The 21,232-nt window shown below is 47.3% G+C and overlaps 2 protein-coding genes across 10 annotated transcripts in view; one reads left to right on the top strand and one right to left on the bottom strand.

The window, feature by feature from the left end:
* The window catches only part of SPTLC1 (serine palmitoyltransferase long chain base subunit 1), a 37,478-nt gene extending 29,042 nt beyond the window's left edge, over positions 1–8,436 (bottom strand). For 2 of the 6 annotated variants that reach the window (XM_085857291.1, XM_085857293.1), the window contains exons 1-3: positions 8,099–8,436; positions 6,363–6,473; positions 6,097–6,188 (exon numbers count right to left, since the gene is read on the bottom strand). In XM_085857291.1, coding sequence (XP_085713417.1) covers positions 6,097–6,188; positions 6,363–6,473; positions 8,099–8,152 — 257 coding nt within the window. In that variant the 5' untranslated portion in view covers positions 8,153–8,436. The remainder of the gene's footprint in view (positions 1–6,096; positions 6,189–6,362; positions 6,474–8,098) is intronic. The other 4 variants (XM_085857295.1, XM_085857292.1, XM_085857294.1 and 1 more) reach the window with 4 other exon arrangements.
* A 453-nt stretch (positions 8,437–8,889) lies between these two features.
* On the top strand, positions 8,890–21,216 carry LOC147011603 (storkhead-box protein 2-like). Of its 4 annotated transcripts, XR_015051741.1 has the most exons (5): positions 9,133–9,642; positions 9,750–9,851; positions 17,426–17,551; positions 18,664–20,312; positions 21,065–21,216. XR_015051741.1 is itself a non-coding variant. In XM_085857299.1 (4 exons), the coding sequence occupies exons 2-4, from the start codon at positions 9,809–9,811 to the stop codon at positions 19,587–19,589; spliced, it is 1,095 nt and encodes a 364-aa protein (XP_085713425.1). In that variant the 5' UTR covers positions 8,890–9,108; positions 9,750–9,808; the 3' UTR covers positions 19,590–21,216. The 4 variants fall into 4 exon arrangements, 3 of the variants coding, with proteins under 3 accessions (XP_085713425.1, XP_085713426.1, XP_085713424.1); XM_085857299.1 differs by lacking the exon at positions 9,133–9,642 and adding an exon at positions 8,890–9,108 and having other exon boundaries at positions 18,664–21,216; XM_085857300.1 differs by having other exon boundaries at positions 9,133–9,573; positions 18,664–21,216.
* The last annotated feature ends 16 nt before the right edge of the window (positions 21,217–21,232 follow it).

The raw sequence follows: 21,232 nt of genomic DNA, 5'->3' as shown, positions 1-21,232 counted from the left end.
CGGCGACAGAGGAGAGAAAGCCGAGTAGCGGCTGTAGTTGTTTCGGGGACCGTGCCGGGTTCACCCAGCAGTGAGCACGCGGTCCGTGCTGTGCAACGCATGAGGCCACCACGTGCTCGCTTGCGAGAGTGAAGTCCCGGTCCGGAAACGCACGCGGTGGATTTGCCGATCCCGCGGACGGACAAAGTTTAGGCAGGTAAACGGATTTGGACCGGACGGGTTCTCCACGCGATCGTGTGTGTTAAGCTCCAACGGGCAAAGCACATGTGTTCGCGTGGGGAACCCCTCGAGACGTGGGGCTTCTGTTTTTTTTTTATGCGCACGGTGACGTCATGGCTGCACGTGTGGTTGGAATCCGGCAGGAGGGGTATCTCTGCCGGATGGTACCGTCCAAGGAGGGACGAGGAACACGTGCAGCTGCATGACGTCACGGGCAGGTGCAAAGTGCGCGAGCTCTGAGTTGCCGCGCAGGTGCTGCGCATGGAAAAAATAAAAATAAAAAAAGCAAGCCTCACTTTCGGGTACACAGGATTCCTGGGCAAGGGGTGAAAGACCCCCTTACCTGGGCACAGGATGGAAACTAGTTAGGGGGAAGGGTTAGCTTAGCTAGACCGACTTCATGGGGCAGGGGTAAGTCCTCATGGAGTCCGTGGAATGGATTAATTAGAGGGATTGTAGCCAGATTTAGGTTGGGAAATAAAATGATTTATTTTGAGGACATGGACAGACTTGTGAATGTGTCGAGGGGACGTAGCTTAGCTACGTAGGTTAAAAGGAACGTGCTATAGTGTAAGGGACGACGTGGGAGCACGAGTTAGTTAGGGGATGCAGATAGAAGGATGGCAGAGTTCAGCGGTGTGTGTGTTGAAGAGTTGGTGAGTGAAGTGGAAGCATGTGCTTGGTGAGTCGTGAGGTGGAGACATGAGTGAGTGAGGCCAGCGGGTCTGTGTGTGTGGAGTGAATGGGGAATGCATGGTGCGATGAGTGATTGGGGGGAGGAGTGACTCCCACCCAAGGGACCCCGGGGTCAGTGTAGAGTGAGTTAGCTGGGTTAGTCGATTGAAAAATGGAGGTCGTTTTGTTGTTGGTGTGAATGTAGGCTCGAAACCCGTTTGGAGGGGTGCAGGAGCCCTGTTGACGGGTTGGGAGCGTGGCTGCGAAAGGTGAGTATCGCTGAGTGGGTACCCCGGGCACCAGGCTAGTCGGCCGTGGTAGGCCAAGGGCCCACGGGGGGCCGGGATAGCGTAGTGGGCACGGGTGCGCCTGCTTGGTGCGGGGGTCCGGGGCGCCATTAGCCGCGTGGGCAGTGTTGTGGGCACGGGTGACCCTCGGAAAGGGGCCCGGGAGGCCGGCCTGCCACGTGTGCGTTTCAGGGGAGGTGCCATGGGGGGCACTCCCCGGTGTTAGGGAGCTGGTAGGCTCGGAGGCAGTGTGGTGCCCGGGGGTGCCATAGCGGGAGATTCGGCAGAGGGTCGTGCCTGCCAAAGGGAGCCACGTGTCCCAGCCAGGAGACCGTGTGAGGGCACGGAGAGAAAATTGGGGGGCGAGGCCCGAAATTGTGAGGACACCAACACAGGCGACGGGAATCTGGGTTGTTAGAACCAATAGTTTAAGCGAGAGGCGCTTGTTGAAAGCCCCTTGGTAGTTTGACAGTTAAATGGTTAGGGTAGATTAGGAGATGTACCCCTCCGCACCATCCATCCCCTCGCTGTCGTTGTGGGCCGCTGGACCCACTTGGTGTTAAGATCGCCGAACTCTGGGGAGGCCATTCTGAGGCTTCGTTGGGCCTCGACACAGGACGTTAGCTCTCCCTTATTCCCCTCCGGGAAGGGAACGTAGGGGTTGGGAGTAGGCTAGGTGACAGGATAGGGTAGCCGAACAAGGACGATAAAGGGGGTTAGGGGACGATTTATAGTGGGGAAGTAAAATAAAAAAATAAGTTGGGGCTAAATTGGGGTTTGACAAATTAAGGGAGTGGGTATGTACAGTGACAGACAAAGGCGATAGGTTGGGAGGGAGACAGGTAGGTAGGTCCGAGCCCGCCTTCCAAGTGGCCAGCACCAACGCACTCCCTCCACCAACCTCCACTGAACGGCAAAGGCTGGCCAACTTCATCGGCTGGCCGTGTTTTGCTGCAAGGCAGAGGCCGGCTAACTTCATCGGCAGCTGTTGTTGTGCTGCAAGGCCTGTACCGGCCAGTTCATCTGCTGGCTGTTTTCTTCAAGGCCTGTGCCGGCCAGTTCATCTGCGGGCTGTGTTTGCCTGCAGCGGCCTTCTTCTGCGGGCTGTGTTTGCCTGCTGCCTTTGCCATGCCATGCCCACTGCCCATGTTCACCAGCCCCGTTCAATTTTTGCTTTGCCCCACCCCCCTGTTCATTGCCATGTGCGCCAGGATCAAGGCAACAGTTTGCAAGCTGCAAGAACTGCCCTGTTGGCAGCAACAACACGGGCCTGCAGTGGCGGCCCGTGCACCGTGTTTGTGTCCATCCATCCATTCGTTGTGTTCATTGCGTGTGCCACTTGAGCTGGCACGGAGACTGCGTTTGTGCAGCCCATGCACCGTTGTGGTTCACTGCGTTCAGTTCAAAAGGGAAGGCCTTGGACTGCGTGTGAGCAGCCAGCCACGTTCCCTGTCACCTGCATTGTTTGAGCCAGAGACTGCATGCGAGCAGCCTGGCTCCCTGAAAACTCTTTTCTTTTGCAGAGTTCAGTGATCCTGGGCCATGGTTTAGTGTAAAATTTGTAAGTTAAGGTTAAGATGTACTGTAAATATGAGTGCGCCCCCGGCATGTTTGTCTTAGCGCCGGCAATTTTATTTAAGTCGTCCGTGTGAGTGAGTTTGTTTAGATAGTTACGCAGCCCTCAGATTATTTATTTTGGGGACACGAATACCATGAATGTCGCACTCAGGGATCCGTAGGTAAAATGTACTAGGGGAAAACTACACATGATGGCACACGAAAATTTGACGACTCGGGACGAGTCTGTAAAAAGGGGAGGGGGTAGTGTTGTGGTTACCAAATTTGCAAACCACCATTCAGGTCCCTTAGGTGAGGTATCTCGGTAAGTGCATGTGTAGTTAGGCCCAAACCCGTTGTCTAGTGGGAATACATGTCATTTATGCGTGCTGCGACTCTTCAGGATAGCCGTTTTTCTTTTACTATCTTTATTTTGGACCAACCGCCATTGTTACCACCACCAGTCACAACATCAACCACCAACCACAACGCCGCTTCACCACAACCGCCACGACCTTCACGTCACACCTCGCAACTGTCGCATCGCCACCGTTCTTGCGCCGCTTGTGGGTACCGGTGTTGGACTCGTGCAGGGCGCGCGCCGAACAGCGTGTACAAAATCACGGATTTTGTGCTTCAAAAACGGATCAAAAACGACACACGCCCACTTTTTGCCGTCCAATCGGTGAGCGAGGGGCGAATTGGCCCCGCCCCCAGGGCGTTGGAGGGCAATCGATATATGCAAATTTATGGATCAAAAAGCATTCACGCCCACTTTTTCTCGGGCCAATGGGGAGCGAGGTGAAAGGTCAAAGGGAGGGGGTCAAAGATGAGAGGGCGAAGCTACGGGGCTGATAAAAAGCGACCGTGTTCGTCAGTCCAGTGTGTAGTAGAGTCGAGAGGGAACAGAGAGTTAAGACTTCGCGGGCGGTGGAGTTGGCAAGAAGGAGCTGGTCGTCGTGTGCGTTGGAGTCGGAGCGGAGGGGACGGAGCTGTGGAGAGGCGGCGAGGGCAGACGAGGGGGTGCTCGCGTCGTGCAGGGAGCTGCACCCCAGGGAGGCCGACAGCGCGACCTGGCCGAGGTGGAGACGCTCGTCGCGGGGCAATAAAAATCCTCTATACCCCGAGCATCAGCAACCCCCTCCTGTTTCCCCCCGCGCTGAGATAGTGCGACCAAGGGGGCCCCTTTCCCACCCCCTACCAGACACTGCCCGCGAGGCCCGCGGAGTTGAGGCACCATCGCCGCTCCGCGTCTCATCACCAGACGGGTAGGCCCGACCCGGTCTCGGCCTCAGGCTCGCCTCATCCTTTGAGGGTATTCTTTCCTTGGTTTTGGGTATGTGTTGTCGGCGCCGTCTGTGAAGTAAAATTGTATAAGTGTTGCCGTGTGCTCGTGTAATCGGTATTAGATCTGCATTGTCGCATTTGCTTTTTGTGTAAATTGAATTGTGTTTTTCTTTTCTGTGTGCTTTTGGTGGAATTGAATATGTGCGCTTTCCGTTCATCGCGAATAAATGTGCTTTGTGTTGAACTGTTTCCCGCTTCGCTTCGTCATTTCTCTCATTGAATCCTCATCTTGCTTCACGTAAAGGGTTGGTAGTGGGCTGAATACGCCCGATCATTAATCGAACCGTCGAGGTCGACGATAACACCGCTCGGTTATCCCGATAGTACGGAACGGGTCGCTTAAGTGGCCCGTGTCCGAAGTCAACCTGCGGCGAGGTGCGATCGCCCGGTCTACCCTCCGCGTGGGTACTTAGGTAGGTCGAATTTGGCGAGCAACCCTATCCCACGCGGGGGCCGATTGGCTCGATCGCGGTGAGACCGAAAGGTCCACCCGTGACTGGTTCCCGGCGTTAGTCCGAGAGGGTCACGACTGGATTGTCCGTCCGGTGGGCGACGTGCCGCGATTCGAGTTACGTGGCCGTCAGCACGCCGGCGGGCGCGAATCCGCAACAATATTATTACCGCGATGTACCGGGGGAATCCGCAGAAAAAATTAGTTACGTTCCAAGGGAAAACCCACGATGAACCGGGGGCGCGATAGGTGAACCGCGATAAAGCGGGGGTTGACTGTGTGTGTGTGTGTGTATGTGTGTATGTGTGTATGTGTGTATGTGTGTGTGTATATATATATATATATATGTATATATATATATATATGTATATATGTATATATATATATATATATATATATATATATATATATATATATATATATATATATATATATATATATACATAGCCTGGTGTTGGCTTTGTGGCTATGCCAGTTGGCTTAGGATCGTAGGGTCTTGAGTTTGAGCCCCGTTGACTGCTGAATTAACACCAGGTGGGGTTGACTCAGCCTGTCATCCTTCCAAGGTCGGTGAAATGGGTACTAGTGTACTCGTAGAGGGGCACCAGCATCAGTAGCACAACCGCACTTCCAAGAAATGATAGCTACCTGGGAGCCAAGCTGCCATAGGCAAGAACAGATATATATATATATATATATATATATATATATATATATATATATATATATATATATATATATATATATATATATATATATATATATATATATATATATATATCCAACCAAAGAAGCACACTGACTCTGTGACACAACATTGACATCATGTACATAAATTATACCAACATATCACCTCCAATCTAGGAGGCATCAGTATGGTTCTCAAGCCTTTGCAGACTGAGATTAAAGCCTATGGTCACAAATTGATGAAAACAGAGATGTTGATCTAGATTTTGCCCTTGTTGTAGGCTCAGCAAGCCAACATACTGCTGATTGTTTATTTGTGACCATATAAAGCTCATGAATATAACTGAATGGAACCCCCTAACTTGCCGACGCAGCATGGCACAGATCAAGTCCCATCACAGCACTTGCTGCACTGACTTGCCTGCAACAAGTGTCGCCTGCCACGTGAGCACATTGTCTCTGCCCTGCTGTCAAGAGGTTTGCAGTCAGGAATATTAAATCCAACCAAAGAAGCACTCTGACTCTATGACATGACAAAAATTAAAAATAATGTCCAGATATTTTTCAGGAACATATCCCCCACGAATGTTAGGGTCAAAAACGATATAAAGCACGATATTTCAAAATATTGCGGATGAATTATGACAAAACCTGGTGGATGAGTCTGGTAAGTGACAAGAACAAGCAGATTAGATTTTGGTTCAGATCCGGATCCAGATCTGGCCTGTCAGTGGGCTAAAAAAAAAAAATCGTAACCTGTTCAGCCAAGCACAGGCACGCGCTCTACCGCGTGCTGTTCTAGTTTTGCATGCTGTCACGAAACATAAAAAAAATTTCCAGCCTCTCAAGCCCCCACTGTTGTAGCAAACCCACCCAGAGACAACACGGTAATTGAGGTATGGTGGTGAGGGATGTGCAGGCACGAGGGGTTCTGGCTGCCATTCACGAATCAGCTCTTCCTCCTCCTGCAATCAACAGATTCGTCATGGAAGCCTTTTTGTTTCCAACAAGGTCAAAATAATTCAAAGTGTCAGGTAGCTCAGGGGTATTAGGAACACAAAGAAACATGCCAAGGTTAAAACAAACATTTATCGACTTCACTTTGGTAATGAGTTGGACAGAAAGAGATAAGGAGGTACCGCCTGTGTGAGCTGGGTGCGGTCAAGTGGTCGATAGGACTTGGAGAAAAACAGGAGTCTGATGATGCAGATAATGAGGAAAGCTTCCAATAGTAAATGGTATGCAGGAGCCTGGAGGAAGGGAAATAATTCGGTAATTGGGAAGCTGAGTGTTTGGAATTGAACTGTCAGATCTGACACTGACAGAGACAGAGACAGAGACAGAGACAGAGACAGAGACAGAGACAGAGACAGAGACAGAGACAGAGACAGAGACAGAGACAGAGACAGAGACAGAGACAGAGACAGAGACAGAGACAGAGACAGAGACAGAGACAGAGACAGAGACAGAGACACACACACACACACACACACACACACACACACACACACACACACACACACACACACACACACACACACACACACACACACACACACACACACACACACACACACACACACACACACACACACACACACCAAGTAGGTGCCCATGACCAGGTCCCGTCACACACCTAATCATGCACACTCCTTGACCCCCATCACACACGTTCTCGCACCTCCCTGATCTTTTCTCTTGTCTGCTGCACACACATCCCTCACAGCCCCATCACACATCCCTCACAGCCCCATCTCACACACACCCATCACACATACCTCACTCCTCACAGCCTCATCACACATCCCTCACAGCCCCATTTCACACACCCATCACACATCCCTCACGGCCCCATCACACACCACTCACAACTGAACCCCACCACATACCTCTCACACCCCCATCACACATCCCTCAGAGCCCCATCACACACTCCTCACAGCCCCATCTCACACACCCATCACACATACCTCACTCCTCACAGCCCCATCACACATCCCTCAGCCCTATCACACATCCCTCACAGCCCTATCACACATCACTCACAACCCCATCACACATCCTCACAGCCCCACCACAGATCCCTCACAGCTCCATCACACATCCCTCACAACTGAACCCCATCACATACTTCTCACAGCCCCACACATCCCTCACAGCCCCACACATCCCTCAGAGCCCCATCACATCCCTCAGAGCCCCATCACACATCCCTCAGAGCCCCATCACACATCCCTCACAGCCCCATCACACATCCCTCAGAGCCCCATCACACATCCCTCAGAGCCCCATCACACATCCCTCACAGCTCCATCACACATCCCTCACAGCTCCATCTCACACACCCATCACACATACCTCACTCCTCACAGCCTCATCACACATCCCTCACAGCCCCATCACACATCCCTCACAGCCCCATCTCACACACCCTTCACACATACCTCACTCCTCACAGCCCCATCACACATCCCTCACAGCCCCATTTCACACACCCATCACACATCCCTTACAGCCCCATCACACACCACTCACAACCCCATCACACATCCCTCACAACTGAAACCCATCACATACTTCTCACAGCCCCATCACACATCCCTCAGAGCCCCATCACACACTCCTCACAGCCCCATCTCACACACCCATCACACATACCTCACTCCTCACAGCCCCATCACACATACCTCACAGCCCCATCACACATCCCTCACAGCCCCATCACACATCCCTCACAGCCCCATCACACATCCCTCACAGCCCCATCACACATCCCTCACAGCCCCATCACACACGTGCTCCCAAACCCCCTGGCCCTTTCACACACCTCAAATTACCACCACACCCTTAACACTCAAACATTCCCTTTCCCTACCTCGTACACGGCCTGTGCCATCTCAACGAGCACCCACTGTTCACTCCCCGCCATCACGCTCGGTTATGCGCTTTCTTTCGTCCAACTTTTACTACTCTATTATCCTTGTCCTGTGTTAAAATTCCGGAAGCATGTTTCGGTACCACACCCAAGCGGGATAAATACCTCAGCAGATGAAATTTTATTCTTTTAAATCTTTTTTAAAAATGAGGCACACAGATAACTTAAAAAAAGAAATGAGTAAACAGCCGAGATGCCATAAATACGTGTTCAATTTCAAATGTTACAGCGATTCAAGACAACTTCCGCCACAACGAACCCAAATCCAATTCTGACGTTTGGTCTTTAAATTAGTAATTAAAGTTCTCTAGTTTAAAAAAAAAAAAACATTTCCATTTATAATAAATAGATCGCTCACTATTTGCTTGTGATTCACGTGAATTGTAATGGAAATAATTACAACAATTGAAGCGTACTTATACACCGCTCCAAATTTCTGTCGGCAAGATTGTCAAGTGAATGAATAAACATCGATCGCATCGACCAAGACTGATGGGAATGTTGCAATACGTCGCACCTCTTTAATTACCCTGTGAAGCTTCGCACCCTGGTCGTAATTAAAGGACATCTATTTATTACGTATGCAACGAAAGCGAAACGTTTTTCCCTGAAACGCTGTGGATAGCAAACGGTGTACCCCGTCCAATACACCGCTCAGCTATATAGCTCTTGAATTTAATTTTTTTCCTACCGATCATGAACGCTTAATGCGCACACGATTAGCGAAATATAATGTATTAATGTGCAATATTGTAATCTTTAAAGCGTAAATGAAATATTTTCCACCACACACTCCTCGAATCTCTGTGCGAGACAGCTGCGTCCGCCGTTGAGCAATCCCTGAATCGATTTGCATGTCAATGACCGAGAGCCCTGTCCCCGTAACGGCGGCCATTACGATAGCGGACGCCCCAAGACCCGCGTCTGCGCTTCCTCTCACGGCGGACTCGGTAACTGGAACGCGTGTCGATGCTTTTTATTTCATACGTGGATGTGGACCACCGTTAGTCTGACCACGGGTCTGGCTAAACGTTTCGACGTTTCATTGGAAGGTGTAGCCCTTGCTATTTAAACCGTCGAACATGGAACATTCGAGAAACGGTGTGACGACTGCAATTGGGAATTCCTGAATGTCCATCCCGGAGCTTGTACATGTTAATGCTCTGGTCTCCATGGCAACCGGCGATCTGCCTCGAGGCGGTTTACGAGCTCGACTTGATCGCTATTCCCTTGTCGGGTCATCGATCCTAATGTTGAGCGATAAAGCAAATCTTTGTCGATAATGTGACGAGCAAGCCCATTCATTCGGCCAATTCGGTGTGACGTCGTTTCACAGCCAATCGTGGACGTGCACGTGACGTCGTGTTTCAGAGCCCAATATGTGACGTCATGTCTCTGCTGACTGCGTCGAAGATGTGAGCTGCTGCTGCTCTGCGATAAATCTGCACGGATAAGGATGCAAAGTGAAAATTTGATGATGAGATGTAAAATAAATTTCTCGTTGAATGGATTTTGTTTTGGGTTACACTTCACATTCCCGAGCTGTTTTGAACCAAAACCAAGTGATGGTCGGTGTGTGTATCCGTGTCAGGGCTTTCTGTCACAGAGAGAGATGCCTCATGTTGGAAGAAGCTTTTCACCAATGTTGCCATGACGAGTGACATGCAAAAGTGTGCCAGTGCACCGTCATCAGGTAAGATCTCCATTGGAGAGCAAATAACCCACCTCATGGTATACCCCTCACCTGGGGAAAAAGGTGCTCCAGGGAAATTTCAGGCATGTATATAACCTGCACACAGGTACACCCCACATGCCAGAGGTGAGTTCAGTTACCAAGTTTCTTGTGGAGTGCTCGCCAGGTGGCTGAAGCACTCCGTTAAAAACCGTTGATAAGGAACAGCTGGCTTGACAAGCGATTTCTAGCTGCTTGGTAAAAACACACCCCAGCTTTGTGACGTTGTCAAAGCCCTCATGCTGCATTCCCCTTCCCTTGAAATTACACTGCCTTCTCTTCCCACGTACCTCCTCCCAACTCCCCCCCCCCCGCCTCCTCGCTCAACCTCTTCCCTCCCAGAGAGTACAGCTACGTTTGGTGAAGCATCAATACGCCCCCCCCACACTTCTTCTTTAACCCTCCACACTCCTCAACCCCTCATCCCTCTTTGCTCCCCCCTCTATCCTTCCCCTCCCTACCTCCTCTCTCCCTCTCCCCTACTCACAGTGCACGCCGTTACCTAAGCGGGGAGCGTGCCCTCGGCAAAGCACCAATGTTATCTGATTAGATTTTAATTAGGGTGGCCGAGCGCTGGTGCGTGCTGATGATTTTTTGGTCAAATCTGTGGTAATTACCTCCCAGTCTATCTCCGTTCGGACAATGCTAGACCAATGGAAGGAAAGGACAAACACGAAAAGGTTGGAAATCGACAAATAATTTATTAATAATAAAATAAACCAATGTCACCCGCAGGGTGACCCGTATCTTGCCAAAAGGTGACCACGTGTGACTTCTTTAAGGTCACACTGAGGTGAACAGAGCTGCTATCCACCAGGAGCAACTCCTTGAGGAATATCTGCCTACGAGAGATTCCGATGAGAATCGTTCTACAGAGTAACCATGAAAAATATGCTTTTTCCTCATAACGTCACCAAATGACGTCATAATGTCTCAAGCTTGACATATCTAGAAAGCACTCATCGAGGTGTTCAATTTGAGGTACTACACGATATGGTTCCTAAAACTTGAAAATTTGACCTTGGGGTCAAATATGTTTGACCTGAGGCGCTACCCATGAAGGTCAAGGCCAATCGCCACCAAAAATTAATCAGCTGAGCGCCAGACCATGAACTATATTTCCATGAAGTTTGAAGACGATCCGATCAAAATTACTCAAAAAATAAGGGTTTCGTCGACTCCCCTGATTTGCGAGTGACCTTGACCTTTGACCTTCAAAATTTTGTGCACTGAAAGGGACCTCTATAGGCCTCTGATATGCGAAGTTACAAAAATTTCCAATGATAACTGTGCTCTGCAGAATTTTTTATACGTGATAACAGACAAAAAACAAAAAACAAACAAAAAAAAAACATACAGGCTGACTAACATATCTTGCAAAAACTTCGTTTTGGCAAGATAATAAATAAATAAAAAGAACCTTTTATTTTCTGAGGTAAATAAAGAATGGATTTCAAAGCAAAATCAATCAAAATGCCAGGAAAGAGACAAAGAGCAGATGCTTTCAGGGGTTGACTTGCAGCTAAAAGCAGCCAAGGGTACCCAGCAGATCATTCAGGGGAGGGGAGGGGGAGAATCGTCTCGCTCACCAGAAAATCGTCCGGGAAGCGAAAACGTCCTGAAAATGCATGCGTGCGTGCGTGTCACGTCCGTCGCCAGCACCCAGATTTGCCATGCACGCCAGTCGACGTCTGGAGGGCACCGAGATCGTCCGTCGTGGGTTTAGACCCTGGTGTTGTTGGTGATCGACCCGTGCCTCACTTGTTGGCGGCACTGCTCACACCCACACGCGCACCACACGCTCGTTTGCCAAAGCACTGGAAGGGCGAATTGTCTCTTCAGTGCTGGTCAGACACCTGCTTCTTGGTCGCTTCTCTCACCCTTTGCTTTTTTTCTCTCTCTTTTCGCTTTTCCTCTCCTCGCGCTTTTCTCTTCAGAACGCTTTTTTCCCCTCCTCGCTCTCCTCACACTTTTTTTCTTCGGACTTTATCTCTCCACACTTTTTCTCCCTTGAACGTACCCCTCGCTCGTTTTTATATCCCCGGGCCATCTCTGCGGGGTGCCATCCGCCCCACTGGGGTATGGTTACCATGACGACCCGTGCGCTCTCAAAAAAGGCGGGCGTTGGAGCTCGCGAAAGAATGTTGCTGAGGAAAAATGAGGGCGGGCTTCAGAGCTCGTGAAAGAATGTTGCTGAGGACAAATGAGGGCAGGCTTCAGAGCTCGTGAAAGAAATGTGTGTGAACGTGGCTGTCGTAAAGAAAAAAGCTTCCCATAAGAGAGGGGATCTATCCTTTACCCTTCTCAACGCATCACATTTAAGATCCCATTAGACATTGGGATGGGGCTAATCGGAACATGCATTTAAGGAAATAACTGTCTGAGGACCTGGCTGTGTGGATGCATTCATCAGACTGGATTCTAATATATATATTACACTGTATATATACAGTGGGGAGAACAAGTATTTGAGACACTGCCGATTTTGCAGGTTTTCCCACTTACAAAGCACGTTGAGGTCTGTAATTTTTATCATAGGTACACTTCAACTGTGAAAGACAGAATCTAAAACAAAAATCCTGAAAATCACATTGTATGATTTTTAAATGATTAATTTGCATTTAATTGCATGAAATAAGTATTTGATTACCTACCAACCAGTAAGAATTCCAGCTCTCACAGACCTGTTAGTTTTGTCTTTAAGAAGCCCTCCCATTCTCCACTCATTACCTGTATTAACTGCACCTGTTTGAACTCGTTATCTGCATAAAAGACAGCTGTCCACACTCAATCAATTAGACTCCAACCTCTCCACAATGTGCAAGACCAGAGAGCTGTCTAAGGACATCAGGTACAAAATTGTAGACTTGCACAAGGCTGGGATGGGCTACAGGACAATAGGCAAGCAGCTTGGTGAGAAGGCAACAACTGTTGGCGCAATTATTAGAAAATGGAAGAAGTTCAAGATAACAGTCAATCTTCCTCGGTCTGGGGCTCCATGCAAGATCTCACCTCATGGAACCTCAATGATCATGAGAAAGGTGAGAGATCAGCCCAGAACTACACGGCAGGACCTGGTCAATGACCTGAAGATACCACAGTATCAGAAGATACCACTGATACCACAGTATCAAAGAAAACCATAAGTAATACACTACGCTGTCATGGATTAAAATCCTGCAGCGCACGCAAGGTCCTGCTCAAGCCAGCGCATGTCCAGGCCCGTCTGAAGTTTGCCAATGACCATCTGGATGATCCAGAGGAGGAATGGGAGAAGGTCATGTAGTCTGATGAGACCAAAATAGAGCTTTTTGGTTTAAACTCCACTCGCCATGTTTGGAGGAAGAAGAAGGATGAGTACAACCCCAAGAACACCATCCCAACCGTGAAGCATGGAGGTGGAAACATCATTCTTTGGGGATGCTTTTCTGAAAAGGGGACAGGATGACTGCACCGTATTGAAGCGTGGATGGATGGGGCCATGTATCGCGAGATCTTGGCCAACAACCTCCTTCCCTCAACAAGAGCATTGAAGATGGGGCGTGGCTGGGTCTTCCAGCATGACAACGACCCAAAACACACAGCCAGGGCAACTAAGGAGTGGCTCCGTAAGAAGCATCTCAAGGTCCTGGAGTGGCCTTGCCAGTCTCCAGACCTGAACCCAATAGAAAATCTTTGGAGGGAGCTGAAAGTCTGTTTCCCAGCGAGAGCCCCGAAACCTGAAGGATCTGGAGAAGATCTGTATGGAGGAGTGGGCCAAAATCCCTGCTGCAGTCTGTGCAAACCTGGTTAAGAACTCCAGGAAACATCTGATCTCTGTAATTGCAAAGGTTTCTGTACCAAATATTAAGTTCTGTTTTTTCTGATGTATCAACTACTTATTTCATGCAATAAAATGCAAATTAATTGTTTAAAAATCAAACAATGTGATTTTCAGGATTTTTGTTTTGGATTCCGTCTTTCACAGTTGAAGTGTACCTATGATAAAAATTACAGACCTCTACGTGCTTTGTAAGTGGGAAAACCTGCAAAATCGGCAGTGTATCAAATACTTGTCCTCCCTACTGTATGTATGTATGTATGTATATATATGTATATGTATATGTATCATATATATATATATATATATATATATATATATATATATATATATATATATATATATATATACATATATATATATATATATATATATATTTATACATATATATACATATATATATATATATATATATATATATATATATATATATATATATATATATATATATATATATAGTGACGTCCACGGGACTTAAACAGTCCCGCCAACGTAGAATGAGCCGAAACGATGGAGGCGATTTATTTATTTATAACCCAAACATGGCGGTTCTAATCGCTCTGCTGCAAACGGGACGAGGAAGGTGGCACGAGTCACTTTTCACCGAGTTGATGATGTTTATTCCTTTTTTATAATTACCAGAAATAACAAGACTCGGCAAGAAGAGGGATCCGGGGCGATTCGACGGGATGGTGTGGGATCGGGCGTGGGGAAAAACACAGACAATTCCAATGAATATACAGTTCTCAATCCCTCTAAGGCACCAAGCAGACACACACACACACACACACACACACACACACACACACACACACACACACACACACACACACACACACACACACACACACACACACACACACACACACACACACACACACACACACACACACACACACACACACACACAACGTAGCTATCTCTGGTGGGCAGGCTGGACCGTGGTGTGGACGCAACTGTCCCTGGATCGGTGCCGGACGAGCCGGCCTTGCTCTCGCTAGGTGGGGGGCAGGAGAAACCGCGGTGCTGTCGACCTCCTGGTCCTGGCCCAAGTCCGCCCACAGCTGCCAGGGAACCAGCTCCCGCGCCAAGCCGCGAGCAGGAGAGGGAGGCAGGTCCACCCGCCGCCCGACCCCGTATTCCGAGTCAGCAGAACCCCAGAGCCAACCAAAGCGAGGCACGAGGCTCGGCAAGGCTCCCAGGCACGATCAAGAGCACGATCAAGAGCACGGTCGACTCAGCACAGCCACCAGGACGCTCTCTGCCGCCACAGGTTCCACACCAAAAAAACACGAGCATTCTGGTTGTAATCTTCTTCTTCTTCCTTTTCGACCCCAAACAGAACCTTTTTATCCTTCTGCCCTCGTCACCTCCAATCGAGCCGTTTATTGGCCCACTGCTATCGCCTTCCGCCAATCGTGATCACGGGGCGGAGCCATCCGCTGAACTGTCCTGTGACGTCACGGCCAGTCTTCAGAAAATACCAAAAGGGGTTTACGCAGACACACTTATCCTATCCCGTGTCCCTATCTAATTACGTGACAATTATCATCTCCCCCCTTGAAGAAATGAACATTTACTAGACAACTTATCACCACTGAATTACTACTTATTACATCGAGATCCTGGTAAACTCGAACAGCATGGCATACCTAATTAAACATCCTAATTACCCTTTGAATGCATACCCCCCCCTCAAATGTAACAATATATTACACACGTGTGTGTGTATATATATATATATATATATATATATATATATATATATATATATATATATATATATATATATATATATATATATATATATTATATGGAATAGGCAAAGCCTAGAAGCGAACGTATAATTCTTCTTACATTCGCTTCTGACTTTACCTATAACGTGTTCACAACTGTATACTTGCCAACTGTACCATGGTACATGTAAGCGCTGCACAGCTGATGATTTTGACGCAATTTCCGGTTACTTCGGCCTGGATTCGGGATCAGTGATCAAATAATGTAAATCACGATTAAAAATTAATTTTTGATGATGTGGGAGATATCTTTATTAAAATTAACTTTGGGGAAAAAATAATTGAATAAATAAATAAATAAACAATCACTTCTGGTCAAGAATAAAAGAAAATATAAGTTCCGGAAAGAGTTTCAAAATCACTCCTGGTAATGTTAATACAAAATAAACACTTCCTGTCATGAAAAAAAAAATCACTTTCGGAAGTATAAAATTCACTTTGGGGAAAAAAATAATTGCATAAATAAATAAATAAATAAACACGTCCGGTCATGATCTCCCAGTACGCGTCATTCCCCATGACAAAAAACGGAAACAAAAAAAACAGAAACAAAACAAAAACGGAAGCAAAAGGGTCATAGGCAACGACACGGATTCACAATTGCCAGGGTATTGTGTTGTTTTGTTGTTTCCTTTTCTCTCATGTGCACGCGTTAAGTAATATTCACAAGATAGAAATAAAACCCAATCGTGTTTATACACCGCACAGAGTTTAAAAACAACCGGAAGCAAAAGGTCATAGCTAACGACACGGATTCCAAATAGCCAGGGGTATTGTGTTGTTGTTTCCTACTCTCTCATGCACGCGTTAAGTATTAAGCTCACTTCATTCGCTATTATACACACAAGGTCAACACAGGTCTACTTTCTAAAAATGATAGCTCGGGACAAAAACTTTTTCATTTGTTTGTCACGCTACTCCTGCAGTTCTGGGCCAATTGCATCGAGACTTACTACATAGGATCAGCATGACCCCAATTAGTGCATAGGGGTGTTTTCATCTTTGCCTGTGGACCTGGGGGGTGGTGGGTTGGGGCGGGGAGGAGAGGGGGAGGGATGCAAATTCTCCATGGAAATGTATATCGTGTAGCGCTGCCGCTGCCCGGTGGGAGAAGGGATGACAAGTCCCCACCCTTTACAGTACAGTATTCCTGTCCCCACGTTTTCCAGTGGAGTGAGGTTTTTTTTGAATTATAAGCAGGCAGGAGGCACGTTTCTGCTTCATTCACATACCCCGAAAGAAGGGGGGGTTTGGGGGGGGAGCGATTGAGGCAGCTCTCAGTTGCCTATATATGCCCCACTGCCTAAATAAAGGTATGTCAGAAGAACATGTTGAATGCTTGGAACAAGATCACCCATAGGACAGGTGCTCTGCTCGACTGTATATAATGGGGCAAGTGTATCTATGTCGAGAAACAAACGGCACGTTTTATGACATAATAAAGAAACCACTTATCCATGTTGTTTGTTAGAGCATAAGAAAATACATTGCATGTTGGTGGTACCCAGGGTCAGGACATGGGCATAAAAAGAAATGCGAGTGGGCGGGGAGCAAGGAGACTACTTATGAGTTTCACCCGTACATGTGTCACAGTGTAAGTGGGTTACCGACCTCTGCTGCAGATTGGGGGGGGGGGTGGGGGAGGGGATGCAGGATTATTAGCCATGACACAAAATATATTTGACCACCTTCTCTACTATCTGCACCACCCAAAGTCTACTCCAAATAATAATTATATATTATTATCGTCAATGTTCTAATAATACATTTTTATTATTAGATAAATTTTTAATACTAAAAATATTTAAAACGTTTAACAAGAAAAAAATTTTTAAATAAATAATAAAATTGTTTTTATTATTAGAAAAATGTTTCTAATTATAAAAATAAAATAAATCGTTAATGTTCTGCTCCTACAGCACCCCAGGCTGGCCCTACTCCGACCCTGCGTTCCGTGCTCTGTTCTGCGGTCAGTGGTCTAAGCTCTTCGCGTTCATCGGTAACAAGTCAAGAGATTCAGCAATATCTTGAGGAACACTTCCCAGGTGGGTGACTAAATGACAATCAGTACTGTATTATAAAGGAATGCAGCTTATAAAAATATGAAAATCAACAGAATTTGTCAACCAGTTATAATTTTTTTTGTATTCAATGTCGAGGCTCGTATGAGAGTTAACACAACAGAACGTACAACAAGGGGAGCAGGAGACAAGAGGGGTGGGAGAGGAGGAGAGGAGATTGGGACCATACTCTGTGCAGAGCGTTGGTGCTGCTCAAGCAGTCTCCTTGGCTATTGGGCACAATCATGGATGGGTCGCCACTCCAACACAGCATACCAGCATGATGGCACTCATTTTGCCGACCTCGGAAGGATGACAGGTCGAGTTAACCCCACCTTGTATTAATTCAATAGCTGAGCGGGATTTGAACTCAGGACCCTTGGATCCAAAGCCCACCACCCAAACCCTTATAAGCCAACACCAGGCATGGGAAGGAAAAAAGGGAGAGCAGGGTAGAAAAGATTGTGGTTTTGGATGGGGAAAGATATGAGGTGGTGGTGAACAGCTGTTTTGAAGACCTGGAGGGAAGAGTGTGATTGAAGAGAGCATGGGAGTTTGTTCCAAAGGTTGGGGGGGGTGAGAGGAAGAAAAGAGTGTAGGTGAGCAGTGATTCTTGATTTTGGTAGTTTTACCAGAAGGGGGCTGATGGCACCCCTTGAGTGCCCTGCAGAAATATGGGGGGGGGGACATATCTCAGACAGAGCAGGGGGAGCGAGGCCAAAGAGGAGAAGGTAGAAGACAGAGAGACCACAGACCTGCCTGTGGTGAGAGACCCGAAGACTCAGCCTCATCGCAGGTGTACACATAATTTATGATGAAATGTACACATGAACCAGTCAAAATTATTCACTCAGGTGAGAATAACATTTTAACAGTCGAATGCATGCCATAAGCACACAATTTGGACTGTGTTTGCGCGAGATGCAATTTTGTGTACAATATCAACCCAAGGATGAGACCACCTGGTGTAAAATACATCTCGCAAAGAGTGGCTTGTCTACACCAATAAGAATGTCTCAGGACATGAACTGAAGCCAATATAGTGCAACTTTAAAATGGTGATGGTTTGATGCCAAGTGGTTTGCAATGTCCCTTAGGTGCTTGGTTGAAGAATATGGCGGTCCCGTGCAGCAGCGTTCTTAGCGAGGCGCTAGGCCTGTTGGTGGAAGAGGGTGCATTGAAGCGCACATCCAACGGTCGATACCGGCTCACGAGGGGCAGCAGCTGCATTAAATTTACAAGAACCCACAGAAGCAGTCGCATCAACGCTTCCTCTCGATGCTTGTCCCCTCAACTGCCATGTGCGGTTTCTTCATCCAATGACGTTCTGACCACCAACCAAGGCCCGACGTATGAGAAGCACAAGGCCATACACCTAGCACTTGGCTTCGGTTTTGGCTTCATACGCGAGAGCTGGAGGCCCCGGGGGCGAGCGAAGCAGAAAGCCACCTTCTCGGCACAGTTCCCACCGGAATCATGGCCTATGATCGATATCGCAAAGCAGGAGGTAGGTTCCGTGACGGTACCTTGGGCGATGGAGAGGGAGATCATCAGGCGTATCAACCCCAAGCTAACCTACGAAAATGTCCAGCGTCATGCAAGACTGGCAGAGACGTTGTACCGTGAAGGAGGAGCCGCTTCCGACAGGCCGTTTCATGTGAAGAACATCGGAAGTTTCGGTGCAGAGAGGAGAAAACCAAGGCTGTGCAGGACCTGCACCTCATCGGCCTTGCCAGAAGGAACCGATTCACAGCAAGGCGTTGCAGAATGGCAGTCCATACAGTGCTCGGCAAATGTACTTTGTGAACAAGATGAGGAGAAGACAAGAAGCCTGCGTGTTAAAAACCACAGGAGTAAACGCACGCTCAGTCACGACAAGCCAAGCGCATGCTCCTACACGGACAGAAGTCTGTACTCTGAGTGTCAGGCCACGTCACACGGGGAGAAGAAGAGCAGAAGTTTACAGAGGAGGTGGCTACCGAAATTGGTAAGAGCCGCTTGGACGAGTACAAAGGCTTGTTAATGTGGTGACGTGTTTCACCACAATATGCTGATGGGGATCATTTTCCCTTTTACTGGAGTGCGCATCCAGTGGATCTACGAAAGAGCAATATCTCCTCATTTTATTCTACATCAGAGATGTGAACTTTGTCTACGTCAGAGATATGCCTTAAACAAAAGCCGATCATCACAAAGTGACGCCAGAGCAATCAGTGTCAGCCATACCACACAGTTGCACCAAGCGACCACAGACTCATCACCATATAGTTTGCTCTGCATGAGATTAGATGACCATGTTTGTGGAAATTCTTTAATACACAGGTACTTCTATGCAGAATACTTTAGAGTAATAAATACACATGACTTGCCTTAACAACCACTGCCATCGATTTGTAATGCAATGTTATAAAAATGTGGTGCGAAGGGCTGAACAGCACTGTCATCGTGTTCCTTTAATTAAATTATCCCCCCACCCCCCCCCCCCCAGAAAGTTTGCAATAAAAGTATTGGACAAACGTTTAACCCTTTATCACCTCTGGATTTTTAAAAAAAATATACGAACAGGACAATGTCTGTGATAATCTATTTGATTTCTGCCAATAATCTATGCTAGTCATGCCTTTCAGGCCAAATTTGAGCTCCGTTCTTATGCAGCATCAACATCGACAGGGAGAGGAAACTTGACTCATTATGTCTCGCCAGAAAGTTTTCTTCTGCAAACGAGAGCGAAGCTCGACGATGAAAGGTATCCCTGGTACAATGTTGTCAACAAATGAGTAAGGGGCAGAACATGGAGAAGGATGATGGAATCCTTCCTGATTGTTACTCAACTCGTCCAAAGTCGTATGGTGTGCTCGAGCTCTGTGCTCATTTACTATAAAGATTTGAATGACATAAAGCTCCTTCATGAGACGTTACATTAGCATCATGGAAATTTGTCAGGTTTGATACGATTCAGGATGCAAGTCGATGAATGCAATTCAATTTTTTTTTAAAATCACCTGATGCAATAGCGAGAGGACACCTGCTATCGAACGTGCGTGACCGTTTTAGCGCCACCCTAACACATGCACCATGACATTCGTCTTAACTCGGAAATCAAACTCGGGTAAACGGGAAGCACAATACACAAAAGCAATTTTAAAATACTGACTTGATGCCAAACTTGACACATTCGTACTTGTACAACTGCCCTGTAGATGTTTCACGAAACAGCCGTGTTCCACAGGTAATGATGCACAGAAACCATGAAGCTTGAATACTACTACTACCTACAACCCCCTCCCCAACACCTTGGTATTTATTTTAATTGGTTGTTAATGCTATATTTGGGGCAATTTGTTTTATGCATGTAAATGTGGATTTTTTTTTTAATTTTAACTCAACCACTTTCTCTTCAAATGTTTCATCCAGTCTATTTCCTTCCCTCCCACTCCCCTACACCCTCTGCTTCCACCCAACCTTTCCTGTGTTTTTTTAAATTCTTTTTCTATTCAGTGACCACCCTCTCCCCTCCCCCACCCATTCATGCATATGTAGGTCTGCCTTGCTGAAGATGGCAGGACATTTTGCTATGCCTACTTACCAAGTGTGCTGTGTGAGTTAAAACATGTTGTATTCAAACAATAAAAGGTAGCATGAAAGACCAATCGGCTCTCGTCTTGT

The sequence above is a fragment of the Eptatretus burgeri genome, chromosome 15, assembly GCF_056783735.1.
Source record: "Eptatretus burgeri isolate ZD-2024b chromosome 15, Ebu_testis_v1, whole genome shotgun sequence".
NCBI lineage: Eukaryota > Metazoa > Chordata > Myxini > Myxiniformes > Myxinidae > Eptatretus > Eptatretus burgeri.
Note: the sequence above shows the minus strand (reverse complement) of the source record. Positions and strands in the feature narration are given on the sequence as shown.

Coding starts and splice junctions, on each gene's coding strand:
- LOC147011603 (XM_085857298.1), top strand. CDS start 9,615: ATGCAAAGTGAAAATTTGATGATGAGAT. Junction 9,643..9,749: donor TGAAAATTTGATGATGAGAT/GTAAAATAAATT, acceptor TATCCGTGTCAG/GGCTTTCTGTCACAGAGAGA. Junction 9,852..17,425: donor TGCCAGTGCACCGTCATCAG/GTAAGATCTCCA, acceptor CTGCTCCTACAG/CACCCCAGGCTGGCCCTACT.